Source organism: Phocoena sinus, chromosome 18 (genome assembly GCF_008692025.1).
Source record: "Phocoena sinus isolate mPhoSin1 chromosome 18, mPhoSin1.pri, whole genome shotgun sequence".
Lineage (NCBI taxonomy): Eukaryota > Metazoa > Chordata > Mammalia > Artiodactyla > Phocoenidae > Phocoena > Phocoena sinus.
The window spans coordinates 49,891,591-49,918,996 of record NC_045780.1 but is presented as its reverse complement, the minus strand read 5'-3'; the positions used below and the strand labels follow the sequence as shown (position 1 = coordinate 49,918,996).

The 27,406-nt window shown below is 39.5% G+C and overlaps 1 protein-coding gene across 47 annotated transcripts in view; it reads right to left on the bottom strand.

Moving 5' to 3' along the window:
- LMO7 (LIM domain 7) overlaps positions 1-27,406 on the bottom strand; it is a 201,503-nt gene that overhangs the window by 36,072 nt on the left and 138,025 nt on the right. For 25 of the 47 annotated variants that reach the window (XM_032611074.1, XM_032611061.1, XM_032611073.1 and 22 more), the window contains 6 exons: positions 26,518-26,631; positions 19,647-19,845; positions 15,380-15,632; positions 11,115-11,144; positions 2,862-2,979; positions 613-755 (listed from right to left, as the gene is read on the bottom strand). In XM_032611074.1, the coding sequence (XP_032466965.1) occupies positions 613-755; positions 2,862-2,979; positions 11,115-11,144; positions 15,380-15,632; positions 19,647-19,845; positions 26,518-26,631 (857 nt within the window). Of the gene's footprint in view, positions 1-612; positions 756-2,861; positions 2,980-11,114; positions 11,145-14,743; positions 14,990-15,379; positions 15,633-19,646; positions 19,846-26,517; positions 26,632-27,406 lie in introns of all 47 variants that reach the window. The other 22 variants (XM_032611051.1, XM_032611065.1, XM_032611070.1 and 19 more) reach the window with 3 other exon arrangements.

The following is a 27,406-nucleotide window of genomic DNA, read 5'->3' as shown; positions in this document are numbered from 1 at the left end:
TTGCTTAATTTCACCTGACAGCACGTTTCCTTTTTGACATTATCCTTAAAGACTATCTGCCTTCTCCCTGACCTGTAAATATCTCAAGGTTTCACATAGTAACTGCTCCACAGGCAAGTATAAATTGGACCTTTATCCTGTTATGTTGCAATGAAAAAAAATAAACCCTCACACTGATGTTTATATAGTCTTCCTTTAAAAATACGATTTTAATTGCACCACGAAGACGTGAAAAAGAACTTTGCTATACTTTTACACAATTTAGTTAAGAGTAAGAGCTGGTTTTATCCGACCATTCCATTCCTAAATTTACTTTAAAAGGAGAAAAAGTTGTTTATTTTCTGCATATATAGCCAATCCTGCATGTGAATATACAATGTAAAATGAAGAAATTACATACACCACCCTTAAGTACTCATTTCTTTCATTAATCCAAGTCACTACTTATTACAGCAATACTCTGCTTTTTCACTGCAGAGCAAAATGCTCGAAGGTTATGCACATTTAATGACAGTTTAATATTGGTGCACATGTACATCCCACTACACTTACACAAAATATCTATTTCTAACACTGGTATCTCCAACCCTGAGATGCATTCAGCCTCATTACCTGTCCTGCAGCATTTCGTTAAATGTCTTAGATCTTCTCTCGGACTTCTCAAGCGACTGCTTCTCAATCTCTTCCCTCTCTTCTTTTTTCTTCTGCAAATCTGAAGTGTAGCTTTTCCGACGATCTTTCCATTTTGCAAGGTCCTGACAGAAGAAAATCACATCAGCACAGGCACACCTGAATTTCTACACACCCTCTCCAGCAGTGAGAGCACGCCAGAGGATCCCATTACATCGCTGAAACTATTCACTACAACTTTGATGCCAAGGTGCCCTAATTTTGCTTTTTATAGCCAGCGTTTCTGTACCAAGCCTTTTATCTCATGTATCTGTCTAAAAGCCCTGACCTAATAAGATAGGCCCCATTTTTGTTTTCCCAGGTAGCCTGCCTCACTTGCCCATTTCACAAAGAATGCTAAACGCTTGTAATTAGATGCCAGGTCAGAGAAGATCAGGAACTGTTTCAAATTCATTTCCATCTCACTCCAATAATCTGGCTCTTACACAAGATGACATGTTTCACTAGTCAGACTGGAAGAGAAACGTGATTGTAAAATGGCTAAACGTAGAAGCATACATTTAACAAACACTGAGTTCAATCCCTACTTTGAGACAAGGGGGCCACAAACACAGATGAATAAGGTGCACTTCCCCTCAAGGAACTCTCAGTCTAGAGGGAAAGACAGACAGGTAAATACAGTTCAACAATGAGTGTGATAGGATTGTGTGAGAGAGCAGGGATCCAAAGGAGAAAGTGATCAATTCTATCCCAGGCAGGGGAAGGCGGAGTTTGGAAAGGCTTTAATGGGGAAGCCAGCCTCAAGTATGTGATTTCAAAGCGGGTCAACTCCCCATAAAGACAGGGCAGTAAGGAGGATTACACGGGAACAAGTGGACATCTGCTTTCCATACATCCAGGAGCCTAAGTCTCACCCAGCTGGGTGACCCCAGGACAATCAACCTAATTCTCCTTTAAAATTAGTCCTAGCAGCCTAAGCTGGTTCTGACACCCAGGGGTTAAGACAGTTTGGATGGTACCAACTTTTCTATGTCATCAAAACAGAGAAATTCCATGCTAAGAACTCCTAGTGGCACTGCGGCCCCAAAAGAAGCTCATGTAAGCTTCTCAAACTGAGAGGAACCTCATCCCCAGGGCACATAAAGTAGGTGTGGTTTATACCCTTTGGGAGCAGACAGGGCCATTCCTGCTTCAAAAAACAGCCTGAAATCCATATGAACTATTTTCAGAAAGAACAAAAGCAGTGCACATTAGTCCTACAAGGTAACCAGCATGAATTTTCATCTGACTTAACCTAAGGGATAAACCCTCCATACCTCTCATTTTCAGCCTCAGTCATCATGCATTTTGGCAAACTGACACTGAATTTCTGTTTCTTGACAATTAAAATGCGTTCCCAAATAAAAGAGGAACTGGAATTTAGAAACATGGCCAAGGCAGAGGTTTCATCTGTATTATGTAACTCCTTGGAAAATTAAGATTTACTATCTCTAGCCCTTTTGTTTATGCTACCATCCAACCCTCTTACCAAAAGGTTGTCCTCAGACTTCTTTGGGTCTGCTCTGTGTAGTTTATCTATCGTATTTCTTTACACTCCTTTGGTGTAAAACAATTAACGCTTTTAAAAAGAGTAGAGTTCCCTTCTGCCGGGGACAAAACTAAAGGTTAAATCTTTATCCAAATAGACACCTGGATATATGTCAGCGCTGTAAAAACACCTAATTTTGATTCACATTACATAACTGCTTTTTCAACCAAAATATTACTGAGTTATAATTCGTATTTCTCCCCAAACCTCCTCTATTAACTCTAAGAACGCTTTCCTCTCTCTCTGCTGATACCCAGTCTCTGGGCTGGACCCTCTGCTCCCCTGTTCTCCCTAAACCTTGAGCAAAGTGTTTCCTTTCATGAGCATCGGTAACAGCCATACGCCAAGTTCAACCACCAAAGCAAGTAAACAAGTTACCTATACTGCACGGAAGCAGCTTCTCATTTTTGAGAACTCACAGAAAATATTAGAAGACAAACAGCTTCCGTTTTACACAATGGCCTTTAAGATATGTAGCAGTAATAGACCAAAATGGTTAAAACATCACATTTTCTACAGAACTGAAATCTGGAATAGCAAGGAAAATCGTCCCTTGAGTATACTGACTCTCTTTTTAAAGAAGGAAGAGTCAAACAAATACATCCTCCCTGCCTCCCCATCTCCCAATAAAAATAATACTCACATCCTGCCATTTCTGATCTTGTTCTTTTAACTGTGACTTTATTTTCTGCATCTCCTCGTAACGCAGCTGACGCAAGTTCTGAGCATCCTCTGCGCTGACATCACTCGTGGACTTGCTCCTACGACAAAAATACCCATGGTAACCAAGGTTCATGTGACCGGATTTAAGGTAAAACTGGAAGGTTGGGCTTATATTTGGAAATTCCATCTAAAATTCTGCAGTACTACCTAGATGCTTTCGTGATAATATCACAGAAATAGCACTACAGAGATAAATGGTGTTTTTCCAAAACGCAGAAACAAGAGCCTAGCACTCAAGTCAAGCGTGAATTCTTTCACAAAATGGCTAAATGAACCCTGAACAAGTCTGAAAAAATAATCCAATGCTCATATTTAGGTAGTCGATGCAGAAAAAGATTACTTTAGGAAAAAAATAATTACTGTTCCCTAGAATCACCTGTCTTTATTTTTCTATCTCCCCCAGAGATAATCTTTTAAGGTTTGGCTGCCTTTTCTGAGCACTTATTAAATAATTTAACGATTACCTGATATTTTCTCCTCAAGTTCAATACCAGGAATAAATGTGCCACTGCTTCTCAAAGATTCTATAACATCCGCCCCACTACTGCACTGGGCTTGGTCTCAAAGACCACAGGTGGTTTCCAATAGCCAGTTACAATATAACCTCTATTATAATCCTCTTTTTTGTTAAGGCAGCTTTCGTTTTGTCCATGTGTGACCCCTGCCGTGAGGATGTACTGCGGGTTAGGTGTCAAAGAGTTCAAGCTAGGGTAGTTTGAGGAGAGTGGGGTGCCGCCCATGAGGCACGTGTGCTGTACACGCACACAGAAGGGTATGGTGAGCTACACCAGAGAAGGGAGACTGAGGGAGGCCTCCAGGAAAGAGAGGTGTCAGATCTGAATACTGAGTAGCAGCTAGGAGGAACGAGAGAAGAAGAGAGAGACACAGAGCTTTCAAACGTGGGGTGCCCAAAATGTTCTTTCCTACCAATCTTTCTAAATTTTTATTTCACTGTAACTGACTCTACTTTTAGTTATTTAAGTAACTCTCCCTCTCTTTCTTGAGCCCCTAAGTTTGCCTTCCCCAAGACTTTGCCATCACCACATTTTTTTAATAACATGCTTGCCCTTAGCCAGCTCAGGAATTCAATTACGTTCTCTATGTAAATGACTCCCCCAAATCCACGGCCTAGGCCCAGTCTGAGTCAATTCCAATTGCTTGTTAAATAAACATCTCTGCATGGCCACCGTAAAAGGATCAATGGAAATAATACCTAGAAAGGGTTCTGGAAATGGTAACTTACTAAACACATGATTATTGTTGATGTAGCCAAACTCAATTTTGTCTCCAAACCTGCTTTTCCTCTTATCAGTGATGCTACCTGCCCCCAATTACCCACATTTGAAACCGAAGAACCATTTTTCACCTTTCTCTCTCCCTTCTCCCTAGTTATCAAGTCCTCTTATTCAGTGTCTTTTTCTTTCCATTTCTATTGCCAACACCCTAGATCAGAGCACAGTCAACTCTTACCTAGACTTTTTTAAAAGCTTCTTAAATTATCACCCAGGCTCCAAATCCAGTAAAGGTCTCTCCAGAACTCTTCCCTCCAACTTAGAAACCCCTTCACCAGTATATATGCCTTTTTAAATGCCACTCATTCCTCAGGATCCCTGCAAGACTATAGTCTGGTTGGGTGCATGCAACTTCCTGTTCATTCTCTGCTTAGAAGTCTCATGGGCAACTCAAACTTAACTTAACAGACCAAAAACACGGTCTCACATCTTCCTCATCTCAACAAAAGCCAACTCCATCCTTTCATATTATGGGCCAAAGGTCTTTTTTTTGCGGTATGCGGGCCTCTCACCGCTGTGGCCTCTCCCGTTGCAGAGCACAGGCTCCGGACGCACAGGCTCAGCAGCCACGGCTCACGGGCCCAGCCGCTCCGCGGCATGTGGGATCTTCCCGGACAGGGGCACGCACCCGTGTCCCCTGCATCGGCAGGCGGACTCTCAACCACTGCGCCACCAGGGAAGCCCTGGGCCAAAGATCTTTAAGTCATGCCACATTCCTCATTCCCTTATACATAACTGATCCCATCAGGAAATCCTGTCCCTCTACCTTCTAAATATATCTAGAGGCAACCACTTCTCACCACCTCCACCACTGCCATCCTGATCCAGGCCCTCCTATCTCCTGCCCGGATTATTACAATAATCAGTCTCCCTGCTTCCACCACTTTCTGCACAACAGCGTATTCTCAACATAGCAGCCAGAGGACCTTTTTGAAATTGCACTCAGGTCGTGACAGGACTCCACTCAGCACCCACCAGTTTCTTCCCATCTCACCTGAGTTAAAAGCAGGCTCTTCCAAGACCTTCAATGTCTGACACTACCTGGCCCCTTGCCTACCTCTCTGCTCTTGTCCCCACTGAGCTCCGCTTCACACACTCTGTTCCAGCCAACTGGCTTCCCTGCTCAGGCCCAACCTCTTCCCTCCCTGCTTTTAATCTGCCTGGAATGCTCTTCAACTGAATATGCACATGGTTTATCTCTCACTTCCCGTCAGCTGCTTAAATGTTACCTGGGGGGGGGGGGGGGGGGGGGGGCGGGGTTTTCCTCCCCTGACCACCCTACAAGACGAGCTAATGCCCCTCTCCCCTGACTCACATTATCCCTCGTTTTCTCCATAGCATTTATCACCATCTGAATTGTATGGTTATTTACACATCACCTGCCTCGCCCTGTAAGATTATAAAGCAGGAATTTTGTCTGACTTGTTTGCTGCTGTATCACCAGTGCCTAAAAGAGCGCCCAGCCCCTGGTAGGTGCTCGTAAATGTCCTAATGACCTAGATAATCTTCTCCCACTTTGACAAAGCCTTCCTGCAAAAAGCGATCTTTAGTTATACCATTCTTGTGGCACTTAACACTCAGCATTATGTCATATGTAGTGTGCAAGCATGCATGCATGTTTAGCTTTCCTCCCTCACAAGTTCACATGCTGCCTGGAAGGAAAACACATTAACAGGGCAATGCAGGACACACTCATTTAACATCTGTGGTAAGAATGAGGTATGATTTAGCATATTTAATCATGCAAAATAAACTAGCTATGAAATGTTTCTAATTTTGTAAGAAATTGTGGCTCCTCCCCAAAGTTTTATACAGAAAGCTTTATAGGATTTATTCAAGAATATTAAGGAATTACATATATGAGTACATATATGAAATTATATATTGAGCTGTTAACATCATATATAATTAACTAGGTATGACTATATAAAAATCGTCATATGATTTGAGAATATAAACTCACTTAAGTCATAACTGCAAAGAATAAGGCTATATGAACTAATACAATAACAGACTCACTAAAAAGAAAATTTTTTCAGGACGAAGGTATGAGGGGAATGTGGATGCCCAGCACATGAGGTTACATAAATTCCAGAACAAAATTGGAAATGTAAATATTTTAAGTAATCTTTTGGTGGGAGGAAGGCTGGACAGTCTCAATTGGCCCAGACCCTTTCAGCCCTCACCCTCCTGCACTATGAAACCTTAACATACGTCTTTTCAGAAAACATGGTATCACCATGGGCAAAGGCTGCATCACCCTCCGGGGAGCCCGAAGCACAGAGCCTGGCACACAGGAGGTCCCCCCAATATGAACAAAGTAAGCCAAACAACGGCTAGAGTAGACAAGTCCCTGTGGAAGGCAGGAATATGAGCCCCTTGTGTTCCCTGGGATCGATAAAGTTACCTCTAGAAAGCCTGGCACATTCCATACAGGTTGAGCCAGGCACCACAATGAGACAGGAAGTAAGACCCAGCAGAGGCACCATTTTTCATCCCCACCTAACACCACTTAACTTTTCTCAGCCTCAGTTCCTTGTCTGCTAAGCCAGGAAGGAGTCGTTAGGAGAAATAATGGGTCAGGTTATGTTGATGGCATTTCAATAACCATCTGGTGCTATACACCAACTATTCTTTTTTTTTTTTTTTTTTTTTTTTTACCAACTATTCTTATTAAGGCAAATATGCTCATTAGAGATCTACTGAAAACTAACTCCCAAAGCAGTTTCAAATTAGAGAGGTCACCCCAGGCCACACTGATAAAATCGAGAACTTTTTGAGTGTAGGAGTCTTTCAGCCAGATCATGAAGAATTCTTTCCTTCCTTATCAGAGTTAACAGCATAATATTAAACTTCTGAGGGCTTGCTGTGTGCCAACAACAACCGCCAAGCAGTCTCCATAGATTACCTCATTGTACGAAACCCTAGTCTGATTCTAGCAACTCAGGAGCTGCAGGTCCTTGGGAAAGCTGTGGCATCTGTTTCTCTTTCTCCACATCTCTAAAATGCACATAACACCTACCTGTCTACCTCTGCAAACTGAGATACTATTTACTAGCAAATAATTCCCTTGCAGTTCATTTACCCTTGTATTTCCTTATTTGCAAAAGCTCCAATTTAAAACTGCATTTGGATTTTTCCCAAAAAATACAGGTCTATTATGTTGCATTTTCAGTTGAATAGAATTTTTTTAAATAGCATGTAGGGTGAAGAGAGAAAGAAAGGGAAGTTTAAGAAAAAGGGAGTAGATTATAAAACAAGATCACTAAAATCTTATTTTCTTTTCCCACAGTGCAGGGACTAGTGTTACGATATTTTTTTAGAACACAATCTCAGGAAATTTATAGATGAATATCTAGGAACTAAGGGATCAAAAAGGAACAACATGTAGCAAAATTTCCTAAATATAAAATCACCGATAACCTTATATGGCAAACAGAAATTCCATGATGCTAAGTTTGGGGTCCCCACCTTTCAAGGGAAGATAAGAATATACCTATTTATGCACCTCTAAATATATTTCCATTAGGTGTTGTAGGAATTCTCTGAAGAGTAATTAGTGCTAAAACCAGGGTAAGAGGCTTTAGAATTACCATAAATTATAATGATAAGATAACATAAGAGACTTTTCCTTTATAGGTTTAGAGTCTAAATCAGTGTTTCTCTATAGCTGCATTATTGACATTTTGGGGCCCCAAAATTATTTATTGTAGGGGGCAATCTTGTGTACTGTAGGACATTTAGCAGTATCTTTGGCTATAAAAGCACTAAATACCAGTAGCAACGCTCCCCTCAACCCACCCAACGTGACAATCAAAAATGTCTACAAACATTGCTGAATGTCCCCTGGGGGCAAAATCTTCAGAAAGTAACTCACATCAACTTTGTTTTTCCTTCCTTCTTGTTGTCTTACGTGTCTTAGAGTTCTACAGAATTTTTTGGCCAAAACCCCATAAGTAAAATATACGTGTCTTAGTTGTCTTTGATTACAACTTCACCTTGAATCAATGTTCATTTCCTGTTGCTACTGGCAGTAGACTCGATGGCTTAATCATATTACAAAATTATAGCTATATACCATTACAACTTCTTTGTCATTAACAGCTTCTGCCAAGAGGCATCATAACCAAATTTTCAAATGTCACAGGACCATAAGACAAATCATGCAACACAAAAGCACATGTGAGAAAATGACTGCCACATAGAAAGCGTCTTACTAAAAGTAAAGTGAGAAGTGTTAAATGCCAAATAAAAAGCAAGCCAGAAATGAACAATCTAAGCCTGCAAAAGGTGATGCACATTTCTCTTTAACCTGGTTCTTACCAAAAAGAAAGCATTCATGTTATAGGCAGTTATTTTTCCATCACAGGATGTTGAGCAATAATGATTTTTCCAGGTAAGTGTTCCAAGCTTGACAACATACACGATGTCCAGAGGAATACCACCCAGAAATATCACTTGTTTCATGTTTATAATCATTTACAAACATGTTTATAAACATGAGATGAACTCTAGATTAAATGTCTATACTCAATCCAATTTAAATCTTTTTTTGTTTTCACTGCAGATCAATTTAAGAAAAACATTGGTAACTGAGAGAATTTTTTTTAATCCCAAATAATATATTTTAATTGCAAGTGGTCTAAAATGCACTTCAGTTTTCTGAAGATATATCTGTATTACTTTCCATTATTTGACAAGTCATGCATTATTCATCAGTCTCCATTTACAGACAACCTTGCTTTATTTGTGTTACCTTGGCAGTAAACGGCATGGGGAACAGCCTTTAAAACAAACAGTGTACTATGCAAGCAGCAATCTTGAAACGGTCTACAGAAGGCATTTGCTGCTGCTGGCTGTGGCCCAGGAAGACCCTTAGCTTGCTGAGCCTCAGCATTTGGGTTTTTCTCTTCTTTCCCTAACCCAGTCATACAGTGTGTTCCTAAGAGGGAACAGGTAGAGCCATTGGAAGAGCTGTACAGGTTTACATTCGTGTGAAGCACTTGTACTCAGTGTATACGTATCCCCTTCAAGAAAAACAACCTGCTTACATTATAAAGCCTTATTTACCAAAGAAAATTCCTCTGAAACTTATCATTCAAAATGTTTGATACTGCAAAGATTTGTTTATCAAGTTAAAACAGCTTTCCCATGATGAATTGAGATTAGCAGATGCTTAAGCGTCATGCTAAAAATTGCCTTGTTCACCTTCCCTGATGGAAACGCTTTAAGCACACATGAGAAACTGGATAGGAGATAATGTGCCTTTGCAAGGCACACTTAAAGCATGCTGGGAGCCTGATTTTTAAAATCAATGGCTGAGAAGTACTTGAAATTAGTTGCCCATCGCTCCCTTACATCTTTGACATCTAGAATGGCTGTATTGCTTTAAATAGTAATTTTTAGTACCTTCCAAGATCTCCACATTATCAAAATTATCTAGAGCTATCAAAATCAGAGAACCTGGGACTTCCCTGGTGGCACAGTGGTTAAGAATCCGCCTGCCAACACAGGGTACACGTGTTCGAGCCCTGGTCCGGGAAGATCCCACATGCCGGGAGCAGGTAGACCCGTGCACCACAACTACTGAGCCTGCACTCCAGAGCCCGCGAGCCACAACTACTGAGCCCGCGAGCCACAACCGCTGCAGCCCGTGCAACCCTAGAGCCCGTGTTCCGCAACAGGAGAAGCCACAGCAATGAGAGGCCTGCACACCACAATGAGGAGGGGCCCCGCCCCCTCGCCATAGCTGGAGAAGGCCCGTGCGTAGCAGCAAGGACCCAACGCAGCCAAAAATTAATTAATTAATTAATTTAAAATTAGAGAACCTTAGAGATGAAAAGCCTTAGGCAGATTAAAATATTTGACATACTTAAATTTTCTTCTTGATCAAAAAGTATTAGCTGTTAGGTTCACAAAGTTACAGAAAGTTTGATATAAAATATTAAGATGTAGCCAGCTGGTTATTCTGCACTAAGAATGACTAAGTCTACATAGTTAGTGTGTACTAAAAGTAAAGAAGTATTTATTTTAACTCAGTTATTCTAGAAAGGGAAAATATTTCCAGAAAATTATTTTTATCATATTTTATGTCTACCAGGTGACTAGAATTAAACAACAGGACAGTCGACCCTCCGTATCCGAGGGGGATTGGTTCCAGGATCTGCATCCTCAGATCCAGAGGACCAATGTAGACAAAAACTGGGAATTAGTTCTAAATATAGTTCTTGCAGCTATATTGGAAACTACCAATATTTTAATTTTTTTGCAGTTTTGGAAGTCTGATTTGCCTTTATAATACAGCCATGTTATAAAATTTTACCCTAATCAGGAATCTTGAAAATGTTTCCAAATCCTACTAAGGGAAGACTAATGCCACTCACCATCCCAACTAACAAAGCTCCCCTTGAACTGAGAGTACACAGATAATGCCAACTGCATGCATTCCAACCTCAAAGTAAATGCTAATACTCTTTTTCCATCATAGATATTCTAAAACAGTTATTTGGGCTTCAACATCCAGAAATGAGAGGTTTGGTCTATGCAGCAATCAGATACCAAAATAAATACACCTAATCTCAGGCACCTGTTTTTGTGACTTTTAATCAACTCCTTAAGGGAAAAAAAAAAAAAAGGGCCTGAATTTTCGACTTCTAATAAAACAAACTGTTGCTGTCCTATAGGACTTCATGCACTGGGCACTCAGACAGAAATATTACCATTTTGTTGCAGAACTAAGAAAGATTTCCCGTTTTTTAAGTCTCATGCACAGCACAGAGCACCCCCATTTAGTGACATGCCAGGATAGAAGTGCAAGGACGTATTACAAAAAGGACAAACAAAATGCAGATTTTTTTTTTACTGTGAACCACAAAACTTACCCGTTCTCACCATAAATCTTTTGAAAGAGTCTAAGAAATCAGAAAACCAAAAATTAAAAGTCATTTTTTCTAGTTGTGTTAGTTTCTAAATCAGCATCTTTAAGAGTTGAACTAGAGATGGACAAATCTCAAAAGGTTGTTTCTTCAGTCACATTCTTGATCATGTCTCAAAATCTCATTGATCTCATATCTCAAGGAATTCAGATTAAGATAAAGAATTTCCTGATTCCCTCTGAACCAACAAACCCATTTTTAAAAAAGCTGCCTGTTGCCAGGAACTAATAAGTTAGATTTAGATCTACTAATTTCATTTAACCCAATATTTGTCGATCCCAAAGTTCAACAAACTGAACAGTCATCAAAACAGCAAGTTGCATAACACATAAATGCAGACTCATTATCAAAATGGCCATAATTACATACATGTAAAGTGTAGCAGACAGCAAATAACATTCATGCATTTTAATAATGTTTGCACTGAACTTTAAACCATAAATTTAAAAAGTCACACATCGATAGTCCAAGAAGTCTAGGTCAAAATCAAAATCAAGTTAAATGAAACTTGCAATGCCATATTTTAATGGAAATTTTTACACAAAAATCATGTACTCCGAAATATGAGAAACATGGAAAACCAAACAACCAGACTGTTTCAGAAATGCCTGGACTTGAGAATAAAAGTCTGTAAATATAATTGGAAAACATTTTCGTGAAACGTCAATGTGTTAGAATAGTATCATAGTCATCCTTAAGGCCAAGGGCAACATTTGTGTATACACCTTCTTAAACAGGTCTCAGAGAGGTGATGTTGAGATGTGCAAATATGGAATTGCACTTTTTCCACACAAAGACTAAAGGTTTCTCAAAGCAAAATCAATGTTTTACAGGATGCTTCCAAATGGCTCATGACATGCAGAGCTGGGCAATACGATGCCACTTTCTCACACAAGAAAAGTCACACAAGACCATCCATGACAAGCAAATCCTTGCAGAAACACACTCTGACCTCTCCACCATCAGCCGCTTCCTGTGCCTAAGCCTGCTGGCCTCCCGGATGGACTCCCACTTCTGTAAGTCGGCCTCGCTGCAGGGACCAGGGGTGAACCTGACTGGAGGCACAGTAGTTCCCAGCTTCCAAGATTGGATCTTACGAGCCAACATGTCATCTTTCTTCTGCCTCCAGGAAGGAACTAACACTCTACAGCTATTACTTTTTTCTTTAGGTGGGCATGTCCTTTCAAGTACACAGAGAAATTTTGCTTGAATTTCCGGAGGAAGAGTCCAGGGTTCGGGGAAAGGGACTGGCTGGTATCTATCTGGGGCTCCCGACAGAGGCACCTCTTTCTTCTGTGCTGGAATGCGGCGAACAATCATATCATCTTTTTCTAGGTCTGGAAGTACAAGTTCACCTTCCCTACACTGCAGTATTATATCTTGCTCTACAGGATCGTCTTGCCCAGAAAGCCTTCTTAAGTCTTCAAAAGCCCGAAGAACACATGGGTTTGCGTGGAAAGCCCCAGTCTTTCTGACAAAGAAATCATCATTCTCTAAGTCAGGATCCAGGGCTGGCATCTCCAGGTCATCTGGTGTATAAGAGAGATTCTTTCTGCGTGTTATGAGCCTTGGGCCAGCAGTGGGATCAATTTTGATATGTGTTTCAGAAGACAAGATGTCATCAGAATATGTCTGGAGGGCCTGAAGTAATAAAAACTGACTGAAGCATAGAAAAGAAAAAGGAAGGGAGAATCTTATTAAATTTGGGGAGAAAAGGTAATTAGGTAGCAGACCAACTAGCCAGTCACTGCGGGTGAATTATTTTGGGGGGCCATGGGAGCGACTCTTGCTGGGAAGAAAGACCAGCATTTAATGCCGTAATCCATGACTTTCCTGGATACCATTGAAAGGAATAAGAGCAGAGTGTATCTCTCAGTGGGCACCACTGAGGCCAAGTGATGGGGCCGGAACAGGAAGAGAGTGAAGCTCCCTGATACACACAGTGTTCCCTTCCACCCCTTCCTCATCCCATTGGCCACAACGACCTAAGTCCCCTCCCAGAGGAGCAGCAATGATCTTCAAGAGCTGAGCAATAAGCACTTTATGCAACAGGCACAGGCGGTCAGCAGATTAAATAAAATGCTCTGAAGCTTTATTAAAGGCTCCTGTGAATCTTCTCTTTGCATTTTCCCACCAGTCTCGCCTGTCCCAGTGCCTGTCTATAAGTTATTTCCTTTCTCCACAGCTCCACACATAGCACAACTGGAAAATTAGGTCAACTGCCTAAAACGCCTTTTCAAAACGGTTTTCCCAAGAACTGTCTATGCCACATGTATATACTCTCTTGTACGTGATTGTGCTAAAGAGTATTTAATCCTATAGAATTTCAAGCTCACATGCTTGTACAGAAAGCACGATGTCATATGTTATGCTTTTGTAACTAAACATTAAGTGCCTAAGTGTTCATGACTCAGCGCGTCATGGTCAGAGGTTAAAGTAGCAGCAGAAGCTGGCACAGGTGTCACAGGCCAGACTCCAAGCAGGCGGGCTCATGCAGGCAGGTACACCTGGGCTCATCCGAAGCACCACTAGTTCTCCTGGCTGCATGGGTGTCCCGGGAGTTTCTGGTCCATTTCTTAGCCAGTTCCAGCAAGAGTGAACATCTCTGACAGCTGCTGTCTAGCCTATGATCTGCTTTTTGTATTCTACTAAAAATGGCGGAGCCTGAATCCTCATCGTCAGAGTCTGAATTCCCTCTACCGTGGAGTGACACAGAGAAAGGAAAGAGAAAAGAAGACAAAGAATTGGAGAACGATGCGACTAAAAATAATGTCAAGCTCTGGCTATGGAGAGGACTTTTTACGATCCAGATCCTAAAGTTTAAATTTAAACAGTAGTTTTTTCAGTTAGCAATTCTACAGATGTTGAAGGGAAATTAACCTCTCTCATGAAAAGCACACACAGAATGTACCCAGCCAGGGTACTGAGTGGACACCAGAATAAAAGAAACATGCACACAGACAAACCTGAATCCCTGAAATTCTTTATACCATGGTTTATAAGTTTCCCTTTTTATTCGTTTCCAGTTCACATCTTCTGGGATCCAGCATTTGGGAAGAAACTGATCAAAAGCATTCCCTGGGCTTGGCATGATTGGGCTTAGCTTTCGCACATAAAGATCATCCCTTACAGTGTTGGGTATGCTTGTCTTTTCTTCTGCCTCTTCCAAATAACAAGAGGAGTCTGAAGTTTCTTGTACTGTTGGCCAGTTCTCCACGTTTGTGCCCCAAGTTCTCCTCTCGTTACTGTTCAAAACATCCAACCAGTTAAGACACCACGTGAGCAATTTGTGACACAGAACACAAGAGGCATGCTTTCTGTCTCACAAAGTTTACACTGTGAATGCAGCCAATTAGTTCCCATTCTCATCAGTCTCATCATTCCAGCTCCTACAACAAAGTTAAGGCATTATAATAGCATCTCATTTTAATTAGAGAAGAGCTTGATACAGAAGGGCCAAAGACAACTACAAAATGTGTTAAAAGAGACAAATTGCAAACCATCTGGGGTGTTACTTCACATATTAAAAATCAAGAGCATAATAGACATTCCAATCCAAGAGAAATTTTTCTGACCTCGTCATTCTGTATAGCCCAGTGGCTAATGGGTCAGCAGGAGAAAAGATTGGTGCACAAGACTTAGGAGAGATGCTTTTCGAGATGAAACCCTCGGGCCTCTTTTTCATTTGGAATCTACGGTTGGCTAAGTCATCCAAAACTATATCCGGCAACCTCCGTTCCTCCTCCGAGTCTGATCCACTTTCAGAACCATACACCTCCTTCTGATAGGAATCTGGATTCGAAAAATCATGCTTTGCTCTGCTGATTTGATGGGAAATAAAAGGATTCTTTTTGTGTCCACTGAGCTCAGTCAACACAGAAAAAAAATAATGGAAGAAAGTAACACAGCAGAGCTCACAATGAACAATGTAAGTCATCCAGGAAGCTGAAAGATAACCAGTGAGCTAAAGGCATGCATCTAAAAAAAGAACCGGCAAATCATACGCTGACATTCTAAAACGGAAGAAATCTCTTCAAGATACGGATGACTAAAAATATAGGTAAGTAAAAGAAATACTTCATTAATGAAGTTTTATGTTATCTGTGAAATACATTTTAAGGACCATTCCTTTTTACCAAATTTAAATATCCTGGCAAATTCACAAAGCAGACTGAATTTTAAAATTCTACAATCAGCTCGCATCCCGGTACCTTGGAAATGTTCCATCGGCTTCTATGCAGACTGGGCTTGCCCAGGTTCTTCTGTTATCCTCATTTTTGTCCAGCTTTTTCTTCCTTAAGGGCGCCGGCACATAGGATGGCTGTCTACCCTTGTTGGGTAAAAAGCGATTAAATGGTAAAGCAGACTTTGGTTCAACAGCCGAAATCCTTCGATATGACATATCATCTTTATTATGGTCCTGCATTTTGAATGTAAATTCAGAATCTGTGTCACTTTCACAACCTATTTAAAAAAAAAAGGCACAAGAATTTGCTTTACTCTCCAGATTACTCGTCCAACTGAAACCCACACAGCATGCCTGCTTTTGTCTTTCCCTTGGAAACCCAGTGCTCTACTGCTAACTGCAGGGAATATTTTTAGAAATTTGTCATGAAGTTGTGATAAGACCCATCAGGAGGAACTTGCTTTGCGTACTGGAGATGCATGCAGTACATTCTTTCACTGTTGCACATTCTAAGCAGAAGAAGTCCCGGTTTATGGCTGAACCCCTTTTCTTCCCAGTCTTCCTTGCCCTCACGATTTGTCATAAAATTTGTTGATGGAATACATGTGAATAAAATCTAGCAATCAAGTCAAAGGTGCCTAAAACGAGATCTGAATGTAGTTCGAGGGAAACTCAGTCATTTAAAATAAATCATGCAGTCACCCAAAATTTCTGTGAGGCGAGAGACAAGGGAAGACAAAGAAAGAGATGCAAAAAGCACAAAGAAGTTTGATAGATCCTTGTGAGACGCCTATGAGCAAGAATCACACATTACACATGAGGTTGGACCAAATGACTTCTAATGTCCCCCCAAAATATTAAGAGAACACAGAACTCGAGGCTTTTTCTGATGGTGGTCACGGAAATATTGGGAACCTTGTATTTTGATTCAACATCATTTACACACAAATTTGAAAGAATACACTTTGATACACCTCAAGGTCAGATAGATGCAAACACTAATCTGTTCTCAAAAAAAAAAAAAAGTCAGTTTGTTCTTTTAAATACATGGGAAGAAATGAGGGTACAAAACATCACAAGAGATACGATATAGACACGATAGATACAAGCTTCAGCTGCCTCCCATTCTGCCCTTTTCTTCCTGCCTCTGTGTATTTGTTAAGAAACTTTGCAAATGTTGCATGCTTCCCGCCGGAGCTCTCAGAGGCTGGCTGTGCACAGTACCTGAGGACCTGGGAGCTGTGGGCTCTAGGCAGGAGCACACCTGCAGGGTAAACCTGAGTCAAAGGCAGTCTCGTCCCCTCCCCCGTGCCTGGCACGAGTCTACAGTAGTAACAGAGAGGAGGCTACAGGAAGCGGTTGAACACACAGCTAGGAGACCTTGAGACGGGAACAGGGAAAGGAGAGTCATGGAAAGAAAGGAGGAAGTATAGCAGCTATGACCAGAAGGATTAATAGTCAATAATCTTGCGCTTTGTTTTTACTGCCTCCTAAATTAGTACATTTTTTGAAAATAAGAGAGAAATGTCAAGGATTCTTGCTAAAATCTTGTACATGTTAAATTTGTACAGAAGATCCTTCTACTTCGGAATTTTTTAAGCTTTTTTTTTTTTTTTTTTTTTTTAGTCCAGTACAGTGTGCTGCAGAGTAGGCAAATATTCTTGATCTGGTAAGAGATATGGATGAAAAATGCCACCAGCCATATCAGTAAACAAAGGATACTGCGGCCAGCCAGCCATATCAGTAAACAAAGGATACTGCGGCCAGCCAGCCAGCAGCCACTGCACCTGTCCCCGACTATGCACCCTGAGGGGATTCAGGATGGAGAAAAGCAGGCTACTCGCCCCATATAGTTAAGGTGTGTGTCAAAGGAATGATTTCAGTGAGCCCAGACTCTTTCATCTTTCCATACATAGGAAAGCTTGAAGTTCATTAACTTGAGATGTCTGGCTTTTCTTTAATTAACAGTAATCTTTTGATGTTCTGACTACCTGAGTGAGTTGTTTTTTGTTTGTTTGTTTGTTTTGTTTTGTTTTACAAAGACTCCTATTTATCCCGGCTCCACCCTCACCTCTTCAGAGCAGTCCCTCAGAACTATCTGAGACACTGTCTTCTGGGCTTAAGTCCTCAGCAAGTCTGCTGAATAAAACATAATTCTCAACCTTTAGATTGTGTTTTTGCTTTTCTTTTTTTCAGTCAACAGAGGCTTCATATAAAACTAAGGAATATGACTTTGCAATTCTGTTAACCTAAAAATATCATATTATATTGATCATCAATTTGGGACTACAACCTGGTAGGCAGCGGAGTTTCAACATACTGATCACAAAAATGTTTTATCATCCTGGTGGCCCCCAGGATTTTCTTTTTTTTTTTTCCTTAGTTGTAATTACCAAGTCTTCACTTCCACCCTCTTCAAACATGGTCTGCAACTCCCTTCCCAAGATCAGGAAGCAGCATGACAGTAAGCCTCTGCTTTTCCTCACAAGGGCCAGGAACCCAACCCAACATATCTGAGGACAGTGTTTCAAGTCACACCACCGGACCGCTGCATCTGAACTGACTGGAGTCTGTATACTCCCACATGCCTTCAATACGGGTCCCTTTTATTTCTGTTGGTCAGATATGAATTCAAACATCACATGTGTTAGGTTCTTCAGTCAGGACAAAGTAATGTAGTGGGTTGAGAATTTCAACCTCTGCTTTTACAGCTTTAATCACTCAGGTGAATTATGAACTCATTCATTTCCTTAAAACTATTATAAGAGTCATCTGGGCTATGAAAACATTAAAGCTAGACAGCAAACAGCCAACAAATACAGCAGTAATTGTAAAGGTTAACGCAAATAGCCATTCACTTTTTAAACGTCTAAATGCCACGACTACTCAAAAAGCTAAAGAATTTGGGGTTTTGTTATAATATTTGTGGATTCATTCTATTTTTGAAAAACAAATTCATTGTACATTGCTTTTATGTAAATTTACATTAAAAGAACAAAAGCAAATAAAGGTTGAATTCTAGCTAATGATTGCATGCTGAAGCATTTAGGACACGTGTAATGTTCTCTGAAGTGCCTCAAAAAATAAGATGGATAATAAATGCATAGAGAATGAGAGCTTGGTATGTGATAAAGCAAGCACAGTAAAATGTTATGGTAAAACTAGGTGGCAGGTACATGGGTATTCATGTAAAATTCTTCCAACTTTGCTGATGTTTGAAATTTTTTATAATAAAAACATTAGGCCGCAAAAAAAAATTAGGAAAAACACTTAAAATAAAGAATAATAATCAAAATAAACAAGCAAAGTAAACTCTCTAACAATCTGGCAAAAACTCACAACCAGAACTCTCAATTTTTCATGCTGATGGTGGAAGCACAGAAATAGTTGAAGAAACTTCACTTGTGGTTTCAATCTAGTCAATTTGAATTGCGAGAGGCATACAGTCAGAAATTTCTGACACCACCCAATAGCCAGGGGAAAAAGACTTGCATTTAAATAACAGATTTGACCACAATATTGGGATTTTGAAAGAAAGTTCCTTCCCACAACAGAAACTTTCATTAACACATTCCTTTCACACTTGTCCTGGGTTTACTCTGACCCTGACAGACGCAAAAGATGTTTTCTAACACAATGCCAGTGTTGTTACTTAATCAAAGTTTAGCATAATATTCTATCATGACAGATATCAATCATTTCTTTTCTTAGGTGGAGATAATTATTAAAATATTTTCCTGTTTTTTCTTAGTTTTTTTTTTTTTTTTTTATCTTTTGCAGAAAAGTAAGAAAAGGAAAGAAAGTTTATTCAGGAGCTAGAACAGACTTTTATAGAATCTTATTTACTTTCTTTTTTATGTTTAGATATATCAGTTACTAGGCCTCAGAGGCAGAGATTATTAAACCTGAATCTGGAGAGAAAAGAATTAGGATAGATTATCGCTGATAAAACAGGTCATAGTTAACTGTCTCTTCCCCAAACTCCTCTAAAAACAGAAGATTAAAAGAAGTGAAACTATCACCCCTCTAGTGGCAATATACTGAGGAAGGAACAAGACAGACAGAGAGACAGAAAGAGAGACAGAGAGAAGGAAGGGAGGGAGGGAGGGAGGAAGGAAAGAAGGAAAGAAAAGACACCCCCAATTATATTTCCATCTCTACAAAAATATACTTCTTGGCGAAATTTTTGCCTCAACAGTTTCACTCCCATTTTTCTACTCTCTCCAATTCCCAATTTTCTCTCAATACACAAAGAAATAAAAATAAACCGTCCAGTCCAAAACGTAACTCACCTTCACGTGCCCCCCTCAACGTGATATCAGAGGAGCAGCTTGTGAATGACCTAGACCCCAAAGAGTCCAAGCTTTCAAATGAATCTTCTCTCTTATAGTTGCCTGGAGGAGCAAGAAATTCTCCACGCTCAGCGCACCAGATATCACCGTAACCACTGTCTCTGCCACTCCTCTTCAGGAAGCTGGACTCTTCAAGTGCCTGAAGAACATTTTTTAAAGACTTGTAAGTTAGCATAAACTTCCAAAAATGTAATCAGTTATCGCTTATTGATTTGCAATAGTTCAAGTTGTGCTGCATTTGATAGGTGAGGCAATGAGACTGCCCCATTAAATATCAGAAAAAAATCTGATAAAAATCAGAATATAAATCTGTAAGTGTTTTCCCACAACTAATACATGGCACTCATGTGACTATATGGAGGTATTCCATATTATTTAATAAGGTAATAATAAGGGGGAACGTTTTAATAAAAGAAAAGCTAAAAATTAGAGTAACATTCAAAGGCTAAAATCAATTATTATCTACAGTTTTCTGGCAATAAACATGAAAGGAGGCAATGAGAAAAGCCAACCTTAATTTTGATATCCAAAAGGAGAAAAGTTAATAAGATTATATTCAGCCTACCTCCAGGAAATATTAGGGCTCATTTTTATTAAATAAACAAAAAAGCCATAACAAAGTTCTTTAACAGAAAGAAAAGTTTTAAAAGAGAGAGGGGCAAGAATAGCAGGCGTACACTTCACAAATTCATTTATTTTCACTCAAAACCTAGATGTGAACCAAGGAAAGTAGACTTGTTTGTTGAATATAAAACATTTTCCCTGGATCTAAATGAAATACTTGTTTAGCTCATATAACAGCTATTTAGAAATATGTAAATGTTATTAACCATAGGTTTGTAAATCATATAGAACTTACTAAAATAAGCATTTTTAACTAACATTCCTCTAGGAAAGTTAATAGCAAAATACAACTGGACTTTTTAAAATTAGCATGTAAGTAGAATTTATAAAGCCTTTAGCATAGTTCTAATACATAGTACTCAATGAATAGCTAGTAACTATAATTTTTTTTAATATGGTGAAGGTAATTTTGTTACAATAGTAAAAATCAGAAATGTTACTTTCAGGTGATGATACTAATACAGAGATAGGAATTCCTAGGTTCTTTTTTATTTTTTTTTAAAGCAGAGGGTTTTCTTTTCTTTTTTTTTCTTTAATTTTATTTATTTTTGGATGCTTTGGGTCTTCGTTGCTGTGTGCGGGCTTCGTCTAGTTGAGGTGCACGGGCTTCTTATCGTGGTGGCTTCTCTTGTTGCGGAGCAATGGCTCTAGGCACGCAGGCTTCAGTAGTTGCAGCACGCGGGCTCAGTAGTTGCGGCACGCAGGCTTAGTTGCTCCACAGCGTGTGGGATCTTCCCGGACCAGGGATCGAACCTGTGTCCCCTGCGTTGACAGGAGGATTCTTAACCACTGCGCCACCAGGGAAGCCCCAGGAACTCCTAGGTTCTTTAACAACCAAATGTAATATGTCAACTTTCATTAAATCATTATTCAGAAAGTGGGGTTTATTCCAGGAATGCAAGGATTCTTCAATATACGCAAATCTATCAATGTGATAAACCATATTAACAAATTGAAGGAGAAAAACCATATGATCATCTCAATAGATGCAGAGAAAGCTTTCGACAAAATTCAACACCCATTTATGATAAAAACCCTCCAGAAAGTAGGCATAGAGGGAACTTTCCTAAACATAATAAAAGCCATATATGACAAGGCCACAGCAAACATCATCCTCAATGGTGAAAAACTGAAAGCATTTCCACTAAGATCAGGAACAAGACAAGGTTGCCCACTCTCACCACTCTTATTCAACATAGTTTTGGAAGTTTTAGCCACAGCAATCAGAGAAGAAAAGGAAATAAAAGGAATCCCAATCGGAAAAGAAGAAGTAAAGCTGTCACTGTTTGCAGATGACATGATACTATACATAGAGAATCCTAACGATGCTACCAGAAAACTACTAGAGCTAATCAATGAATTTGGTAAAGTAGCAGGATACAAAATTAATGCACAGAAATCTCTGGCATTCCTATATACTAATGATGAAAAATCTGAAAGTGAAATCAAGAAAACACTCCCATTTACCATTGCAACAAAAAGAATAAAATATCTAGGAATAAACCTACCTAAGGATACGAAAGACCTGTATGCAGAAAATTATAAGACACTGATGAAAGAAATTAAAGATGATACAAATAGATGGAGAGATATACCATGTTCTTGGATGGGAAGAATCAACATTGTGAAAATGACTCTACTACCCAAAGCAATCTACAGATTCAATGCAATCCCTATCAAACTACCACTGGCATTTTTCACAGAACTAGAACAAAAAATTTCGCAATTTGTATGGAAACACAAAAGACCCCGAATAGCCAAAGCAATCTTGAGAACGAAAAAAGGAGCTGGAGGAATAAGGCTCCCTGACTTTAGACTATATTACAAAGCAACAGTAATCAAGACAGTATGGTACTGGCACAAAAACAGAAAGATAGATCAGTGGAACAGGATAGAAAGCCCAGAGATAAACCCACGCACATATGGACACCTTATCTTTGATAAAGGAGGCAGGAATGTACCGTGGAGAAAGGACAGCCTCTTCAATAAATGGTGCTGGGAAAACTGGACAGGTACATGTAAAAGTATGAGATTAGATCACTCCCTAACACCATACACAAAAATAAGCTCAAAATGGATTAAAGACCTAAATGTAAGGCCAGAAACTATCAAACTCTTAGAAGAAAACATAGGAAGAACACTCTATGACATAAATCACAGCAAGATCCTTTCTGACCCACCTCCTAGAGTAATGGAAATAAAAACAAAAATAAACAAATGGGACCTAATGAAACTTCAAAGCTTTTGCACAGCAAAGGAAACCATAACCAAGACCAAAAGACAACCCTCAGAATGGGAGAAAACATTTGCAAATGAAGCAACTGACAAAGGATTAATCTCCAAAATTTACAAGCAGCTCATGCAGCTCAATAACAAAAAAACAAACAACCCCATCCAAAAATGGGCAGAAGACCTAAATAGACATTTCTCCAAAGAAGATATACAGAATGCCAACAAACACATGAAAGAATGCTCAACATCATTAATCATTAGAGAAATGCAAATCAAAACTACAATGAGATATCATCTCACACCAGTCAGAATGGCCATCATCAAAAAATCTAGAAACAATAAATGCTGGAGAGGGTGTGGAGAAAAGGGGACACTCTTGCACTGCTGGTGGGAATGTGAATTGGTTCAGCCACTGTGGAGAACAGTATGGAGGTTCCTTAAAAAACTACAAATAGAATTACCATATGACCCAGCAATCCCACTACTTGGCATATATCCTGAGAAAACCAAAATTCAAAAAGAGTCATGTACCAAAATGTTCATTGCAGCTCTATTTACAATAGCCAGGACATGGAAACAACCTAAGCGCCCATCATCGGATGAATGGATAAAGAAGATGTGGCACATATACACAATGGAATATTACTCAGCCTTAAAAAGAAATGAAATTGAGCTATTTGTAATGAGATGGATAGACCTAGAGTCTGTCATACAGAGTGAAGTAAGTCAGAAAGAAAAAGACAAATACCGTATGCTAACACATATATATGGAATTTAAGGGAAAAAAATGTCATGAAGAACCTAGGGGTAAGATAGGAATAAAGACGCAGACCTACTGGAGAACGGACTTGAGGATATGGGGAGGGGGAGGGGTGAGTTTTGACAGGGCGAGAGAGAGTCATGGACATATACACACTAACAAACGTAGTAAGGTAGATAGCTGGGGGGAAGCAGCCGCAAGGCACAGGGATATTAGCTCGGTGCTTTGTGACAGCCTGGAAGGGTGGGATGGGGAGAGTGGGAGGGAGGGAGACGCAAGAGGGAAGACATATGGGAACATATGTATATGTATAGCTGATTCACTTTGTTATAAAGCAGAAACTAACACACCATTGTAAAGCAATTATACCCCAATAAAGATGTTTAAAAAAAAAAAAAAAAAAAAAAGAAAAAAAAAAAAAAGGCCGAAAAAAAAAAAAAAAAACATTATTCAGAAAAAAAGCTATGAAAGAGAGCTGGGAGACAATTGGGATGTTCTGAATATAGACTGGATATTAACTAATGTGGAATTCATGACTGTTCTTTAGTCTAGTAGACATCACAGGTATATGGAAGAATATTCTTACTGTTAAGAGATGCATGCTGAGTATTTAAGGGTGAGTTGTCTGCAATTTACCTTGAAATGATTAATTAAAACACAGATAGATACATAAATAAAGCCAATATGGGACATGTTTAATGATTAAATCCGATGGAACACAGGTGGGTATTTGTTGTACTATTCTTTCAACTTTTAATTAGGAACATTCTCAAGATACGATAAAAAGCTGAAGAAAGAATGTTTACAATGAATAATTAGCAGCTGTCTCAGGCATACTTTTGGCTAAGACTGGATGTTAATTCGTGGTTGAATTGTTTGACAAATGTTTAAGTGCCAGTAGGGTCTAGTAGACTTATGTGAGATTTCATATATTTTAGACGCCACACACACCCTGGAATTAGAGCTGACATCCTAGCATGAAAATGAAAGTGCCTGCTTTGTACCCTGTTTCCAAGCGGGTAGGGAAGCTGGGTTTAGTGCTGGTACCACCAAAATACTTCTTAAAAAATATAGGTTTTAAAATTCTAAGTAAATCTTTAGATTTACCAGGTTTCTTAGACACACACTTGTTGAAGCCTTAGAGTTCAACTCAAGGAGATGATTTTTGACCTCGTAAGTGTTAAAGATAATGATGATGTGCCACCATGGTTATAAAAGAACCTAAGTTTGGCCCCGTTGCCTGGTTCCTCCCCCTAACCCCCACCAAGGACTTTACTCTGACAAGTCACCTAAAATGAGTCACCTACAACTTATAGGATGACTAAGGGTCAACAGCTTACTGCAAGTATTTTTTTTAATATATATTTTGGATTGGCCATTAAGCGTTATCTATTTAAGGGAGAAAAGTCTGATGAACACAAGGGTTTTGATTTTAACAGAACAGATGCAAAACAGCTCATATATTTACGCACCTCTTATGGCTCTCCACACTCCACAATAATGGAACGGAACCACAACTATAGTTTTACCTATGAAAATTCTTTTTTTTTTAATAAATTTATTTATTTACGGCTGCATTGGGTCTTCTGCGTGGGTCATATGGCTGCGTGGGCTTTCTCTAGCTGTGGCGAGCGGGGGCTCCTCTTTGTTGTGGTGCATGGGCTTCTCATTGCGGTGGCTTCTCTTGTTGCAGAGCATGGGCTCTAAGCACACGGGCTTCAGTAGTTGTGGCATGCGGGCTCAGTAGTTGTGGCCCACGGGCTCTAGAGCACAGGCTCAGTAGTTGTGGCACACGGGCTTAGTTGCTCTGCAGCATGCGGGATCTTCCCAGACCAGGGCTCGAACCCGTGTCCCCTGCACTGGCAGGCAGATTCTTAACCACTGCGCCACCAGGGAAGTCCCTGAAAATTCTTTTTTATCTACTCTGATTTTGATACTGGTGATAGGAAGCAGCCTCGAATAAAGCATTCCCAGCACAAACACTCTACTAGGATGATTCAGCCTGAGTCAGACTGCCATAAAAAGAACCAAAGGCTGTAATGAGAACACTAATGCAAGAGCCAAAGTCCTATGTTATTTTTAACTGGATGTTTTCTTAGCTGAAATACCTGTAAGGCAAGGCTTTGCCCTTGCTCAAATCCCTGCCACATTCATCCTTCAGAGCCTTGCCCTCCTCCATTGCACTGACCTACCTGTTCATCTGTCTACATCAGAGGGTTGTGCTGTAAGGATGGGTCATCAGCCTTGTATGAGTGTTTTCTCAACAACTAGTACAATGCTTGTGCATGGTATCATCTCAGCTGTTATCTGAATTAACTGTTTTAAGGAATTTAAATAGGGTATTATCAACTCTTAACAATTAGAAAATAAAAATCCAGAAGGAATACCCTAACCTTCTAGACTATAATCCCATCTCCCTATAATGTATGTGGCTGGGTTCAGGCAAAACTATTTAGAGATCAGAGTAGTTATAAGGCAAAGTGATCATTTTCATCCTAAAATTTCTATCTTCCAATTATAGTAACTAACATTTATTACATCCTTACAATGTGCCAGAGACTAATGTTAAATGCCTGATTAATCATCATAAAGACCCATCAAGCAACTAATATTAATTAGATGATCATATATTATTTTGATGACATATTTTCTTCTGCACGCAGCAGATTCTCCTGCATAAATACCCCCATAGTGAAGTTCATTTTCCCATTTGAATATTACGAGTGAAGATTTGGCCAAGTCTGGTCAGCGCTGGCATTTGAGATATAATGACTCATGGCAAGACAGTAAGATAAAGAAATGAGTAACTTCCATATATTTTAATAGCCCTGAAGCACCTCTCTATTACAGGTTAAGTTCATAATGAATATAGAAAGAGTTACGTTATATAAAGTGCCTAAGAAAGAAAGTAAATTAGTATTTTGTTGAGTTACCTAAAATTAAGAAATAAATACGTATACCTATATCATATACCCTGGAAACTGCTCTGAAATACTTACTCCCTCCTTGTGGTGGCTTACAAAGCCAGCAAATGAGTAACAATCCTCTCCACCCATCCCAATCAGAGCCGCCATATATTATAGAGGGAGGAGAAGAAGGCAGAGGGCATGTGGAAAAAAGAGACAAAGGGGAAAGGGGAAGATGAGAAGCAGTACAAGTTAGAGTAGTTGTCTCATATAGATAGAGTTTCCTTACCTTAGTCAGAGCTTGTCCTAAAAGATTCTCAAATGCTTTCAAATTAAGATAGGGACCATTATAGTAGGGGTTACTTTGTGCTTTTCTTCCCAGCCAGTACAAAGTTATCAAAACCTTTAAAAAAAAAATTCCATGAAACAACAAGATCAGTCTATTTAGTAACTAATGGCAAGGTCAAATGCAAGTGAGCACTCTAGATAAAAGACAGTATCTATGGTTGAAAAGTAGATTTTCTTTTAAATTATGTAAAGGAGAAGGGTCACTAAAAATGTTAATTCTTCTTAGATTTCCATCTCTGAGCACATTCTCAGAGCAAAAGCCTAGACCCCAACAGGTATTTATACTCTACCGGTACACATGAAGAAGGAAAAAATTTACAGTAAGAAAACATAAATTAAACTTTTAAAGTAATAGTTTTCCAACAGTCTTACAAACTGCACACTTAAAATCAAAAATTCTCAGCTTCCCTAATAATGATATTGAGCTCTTATGTTTTTCAATAAAGCCGTGACATTTTTAGAAATTCTTCTAATATGCAGAATATTATAGATATAAGTCTACATTGGGCAATTGCCCACAGTCCTTAAACGTTTAGTGTTTTTCCTTAAAGTCTGATTTTGGTGGTTTCTGACTTGCTCTCCTAAAAATCCTATAGCCTATTCATTTGCCTTTACCACATTACTAACATGTAAGGACCCACTCCCTAGATTTAACCCACCTTCTTATACTATGAGGTCAGAAAATACATGTTTCAACCATATTTAAACACAATTAGAATTTGTTTCTAGCAAAACTTAGAAAAAGGATAGAGAATATATCAGATATTTTTAGATCCCACTACCTTTTCACAAAACATGTAAGTAAAAAACCATTTATAATGTCCCATTAA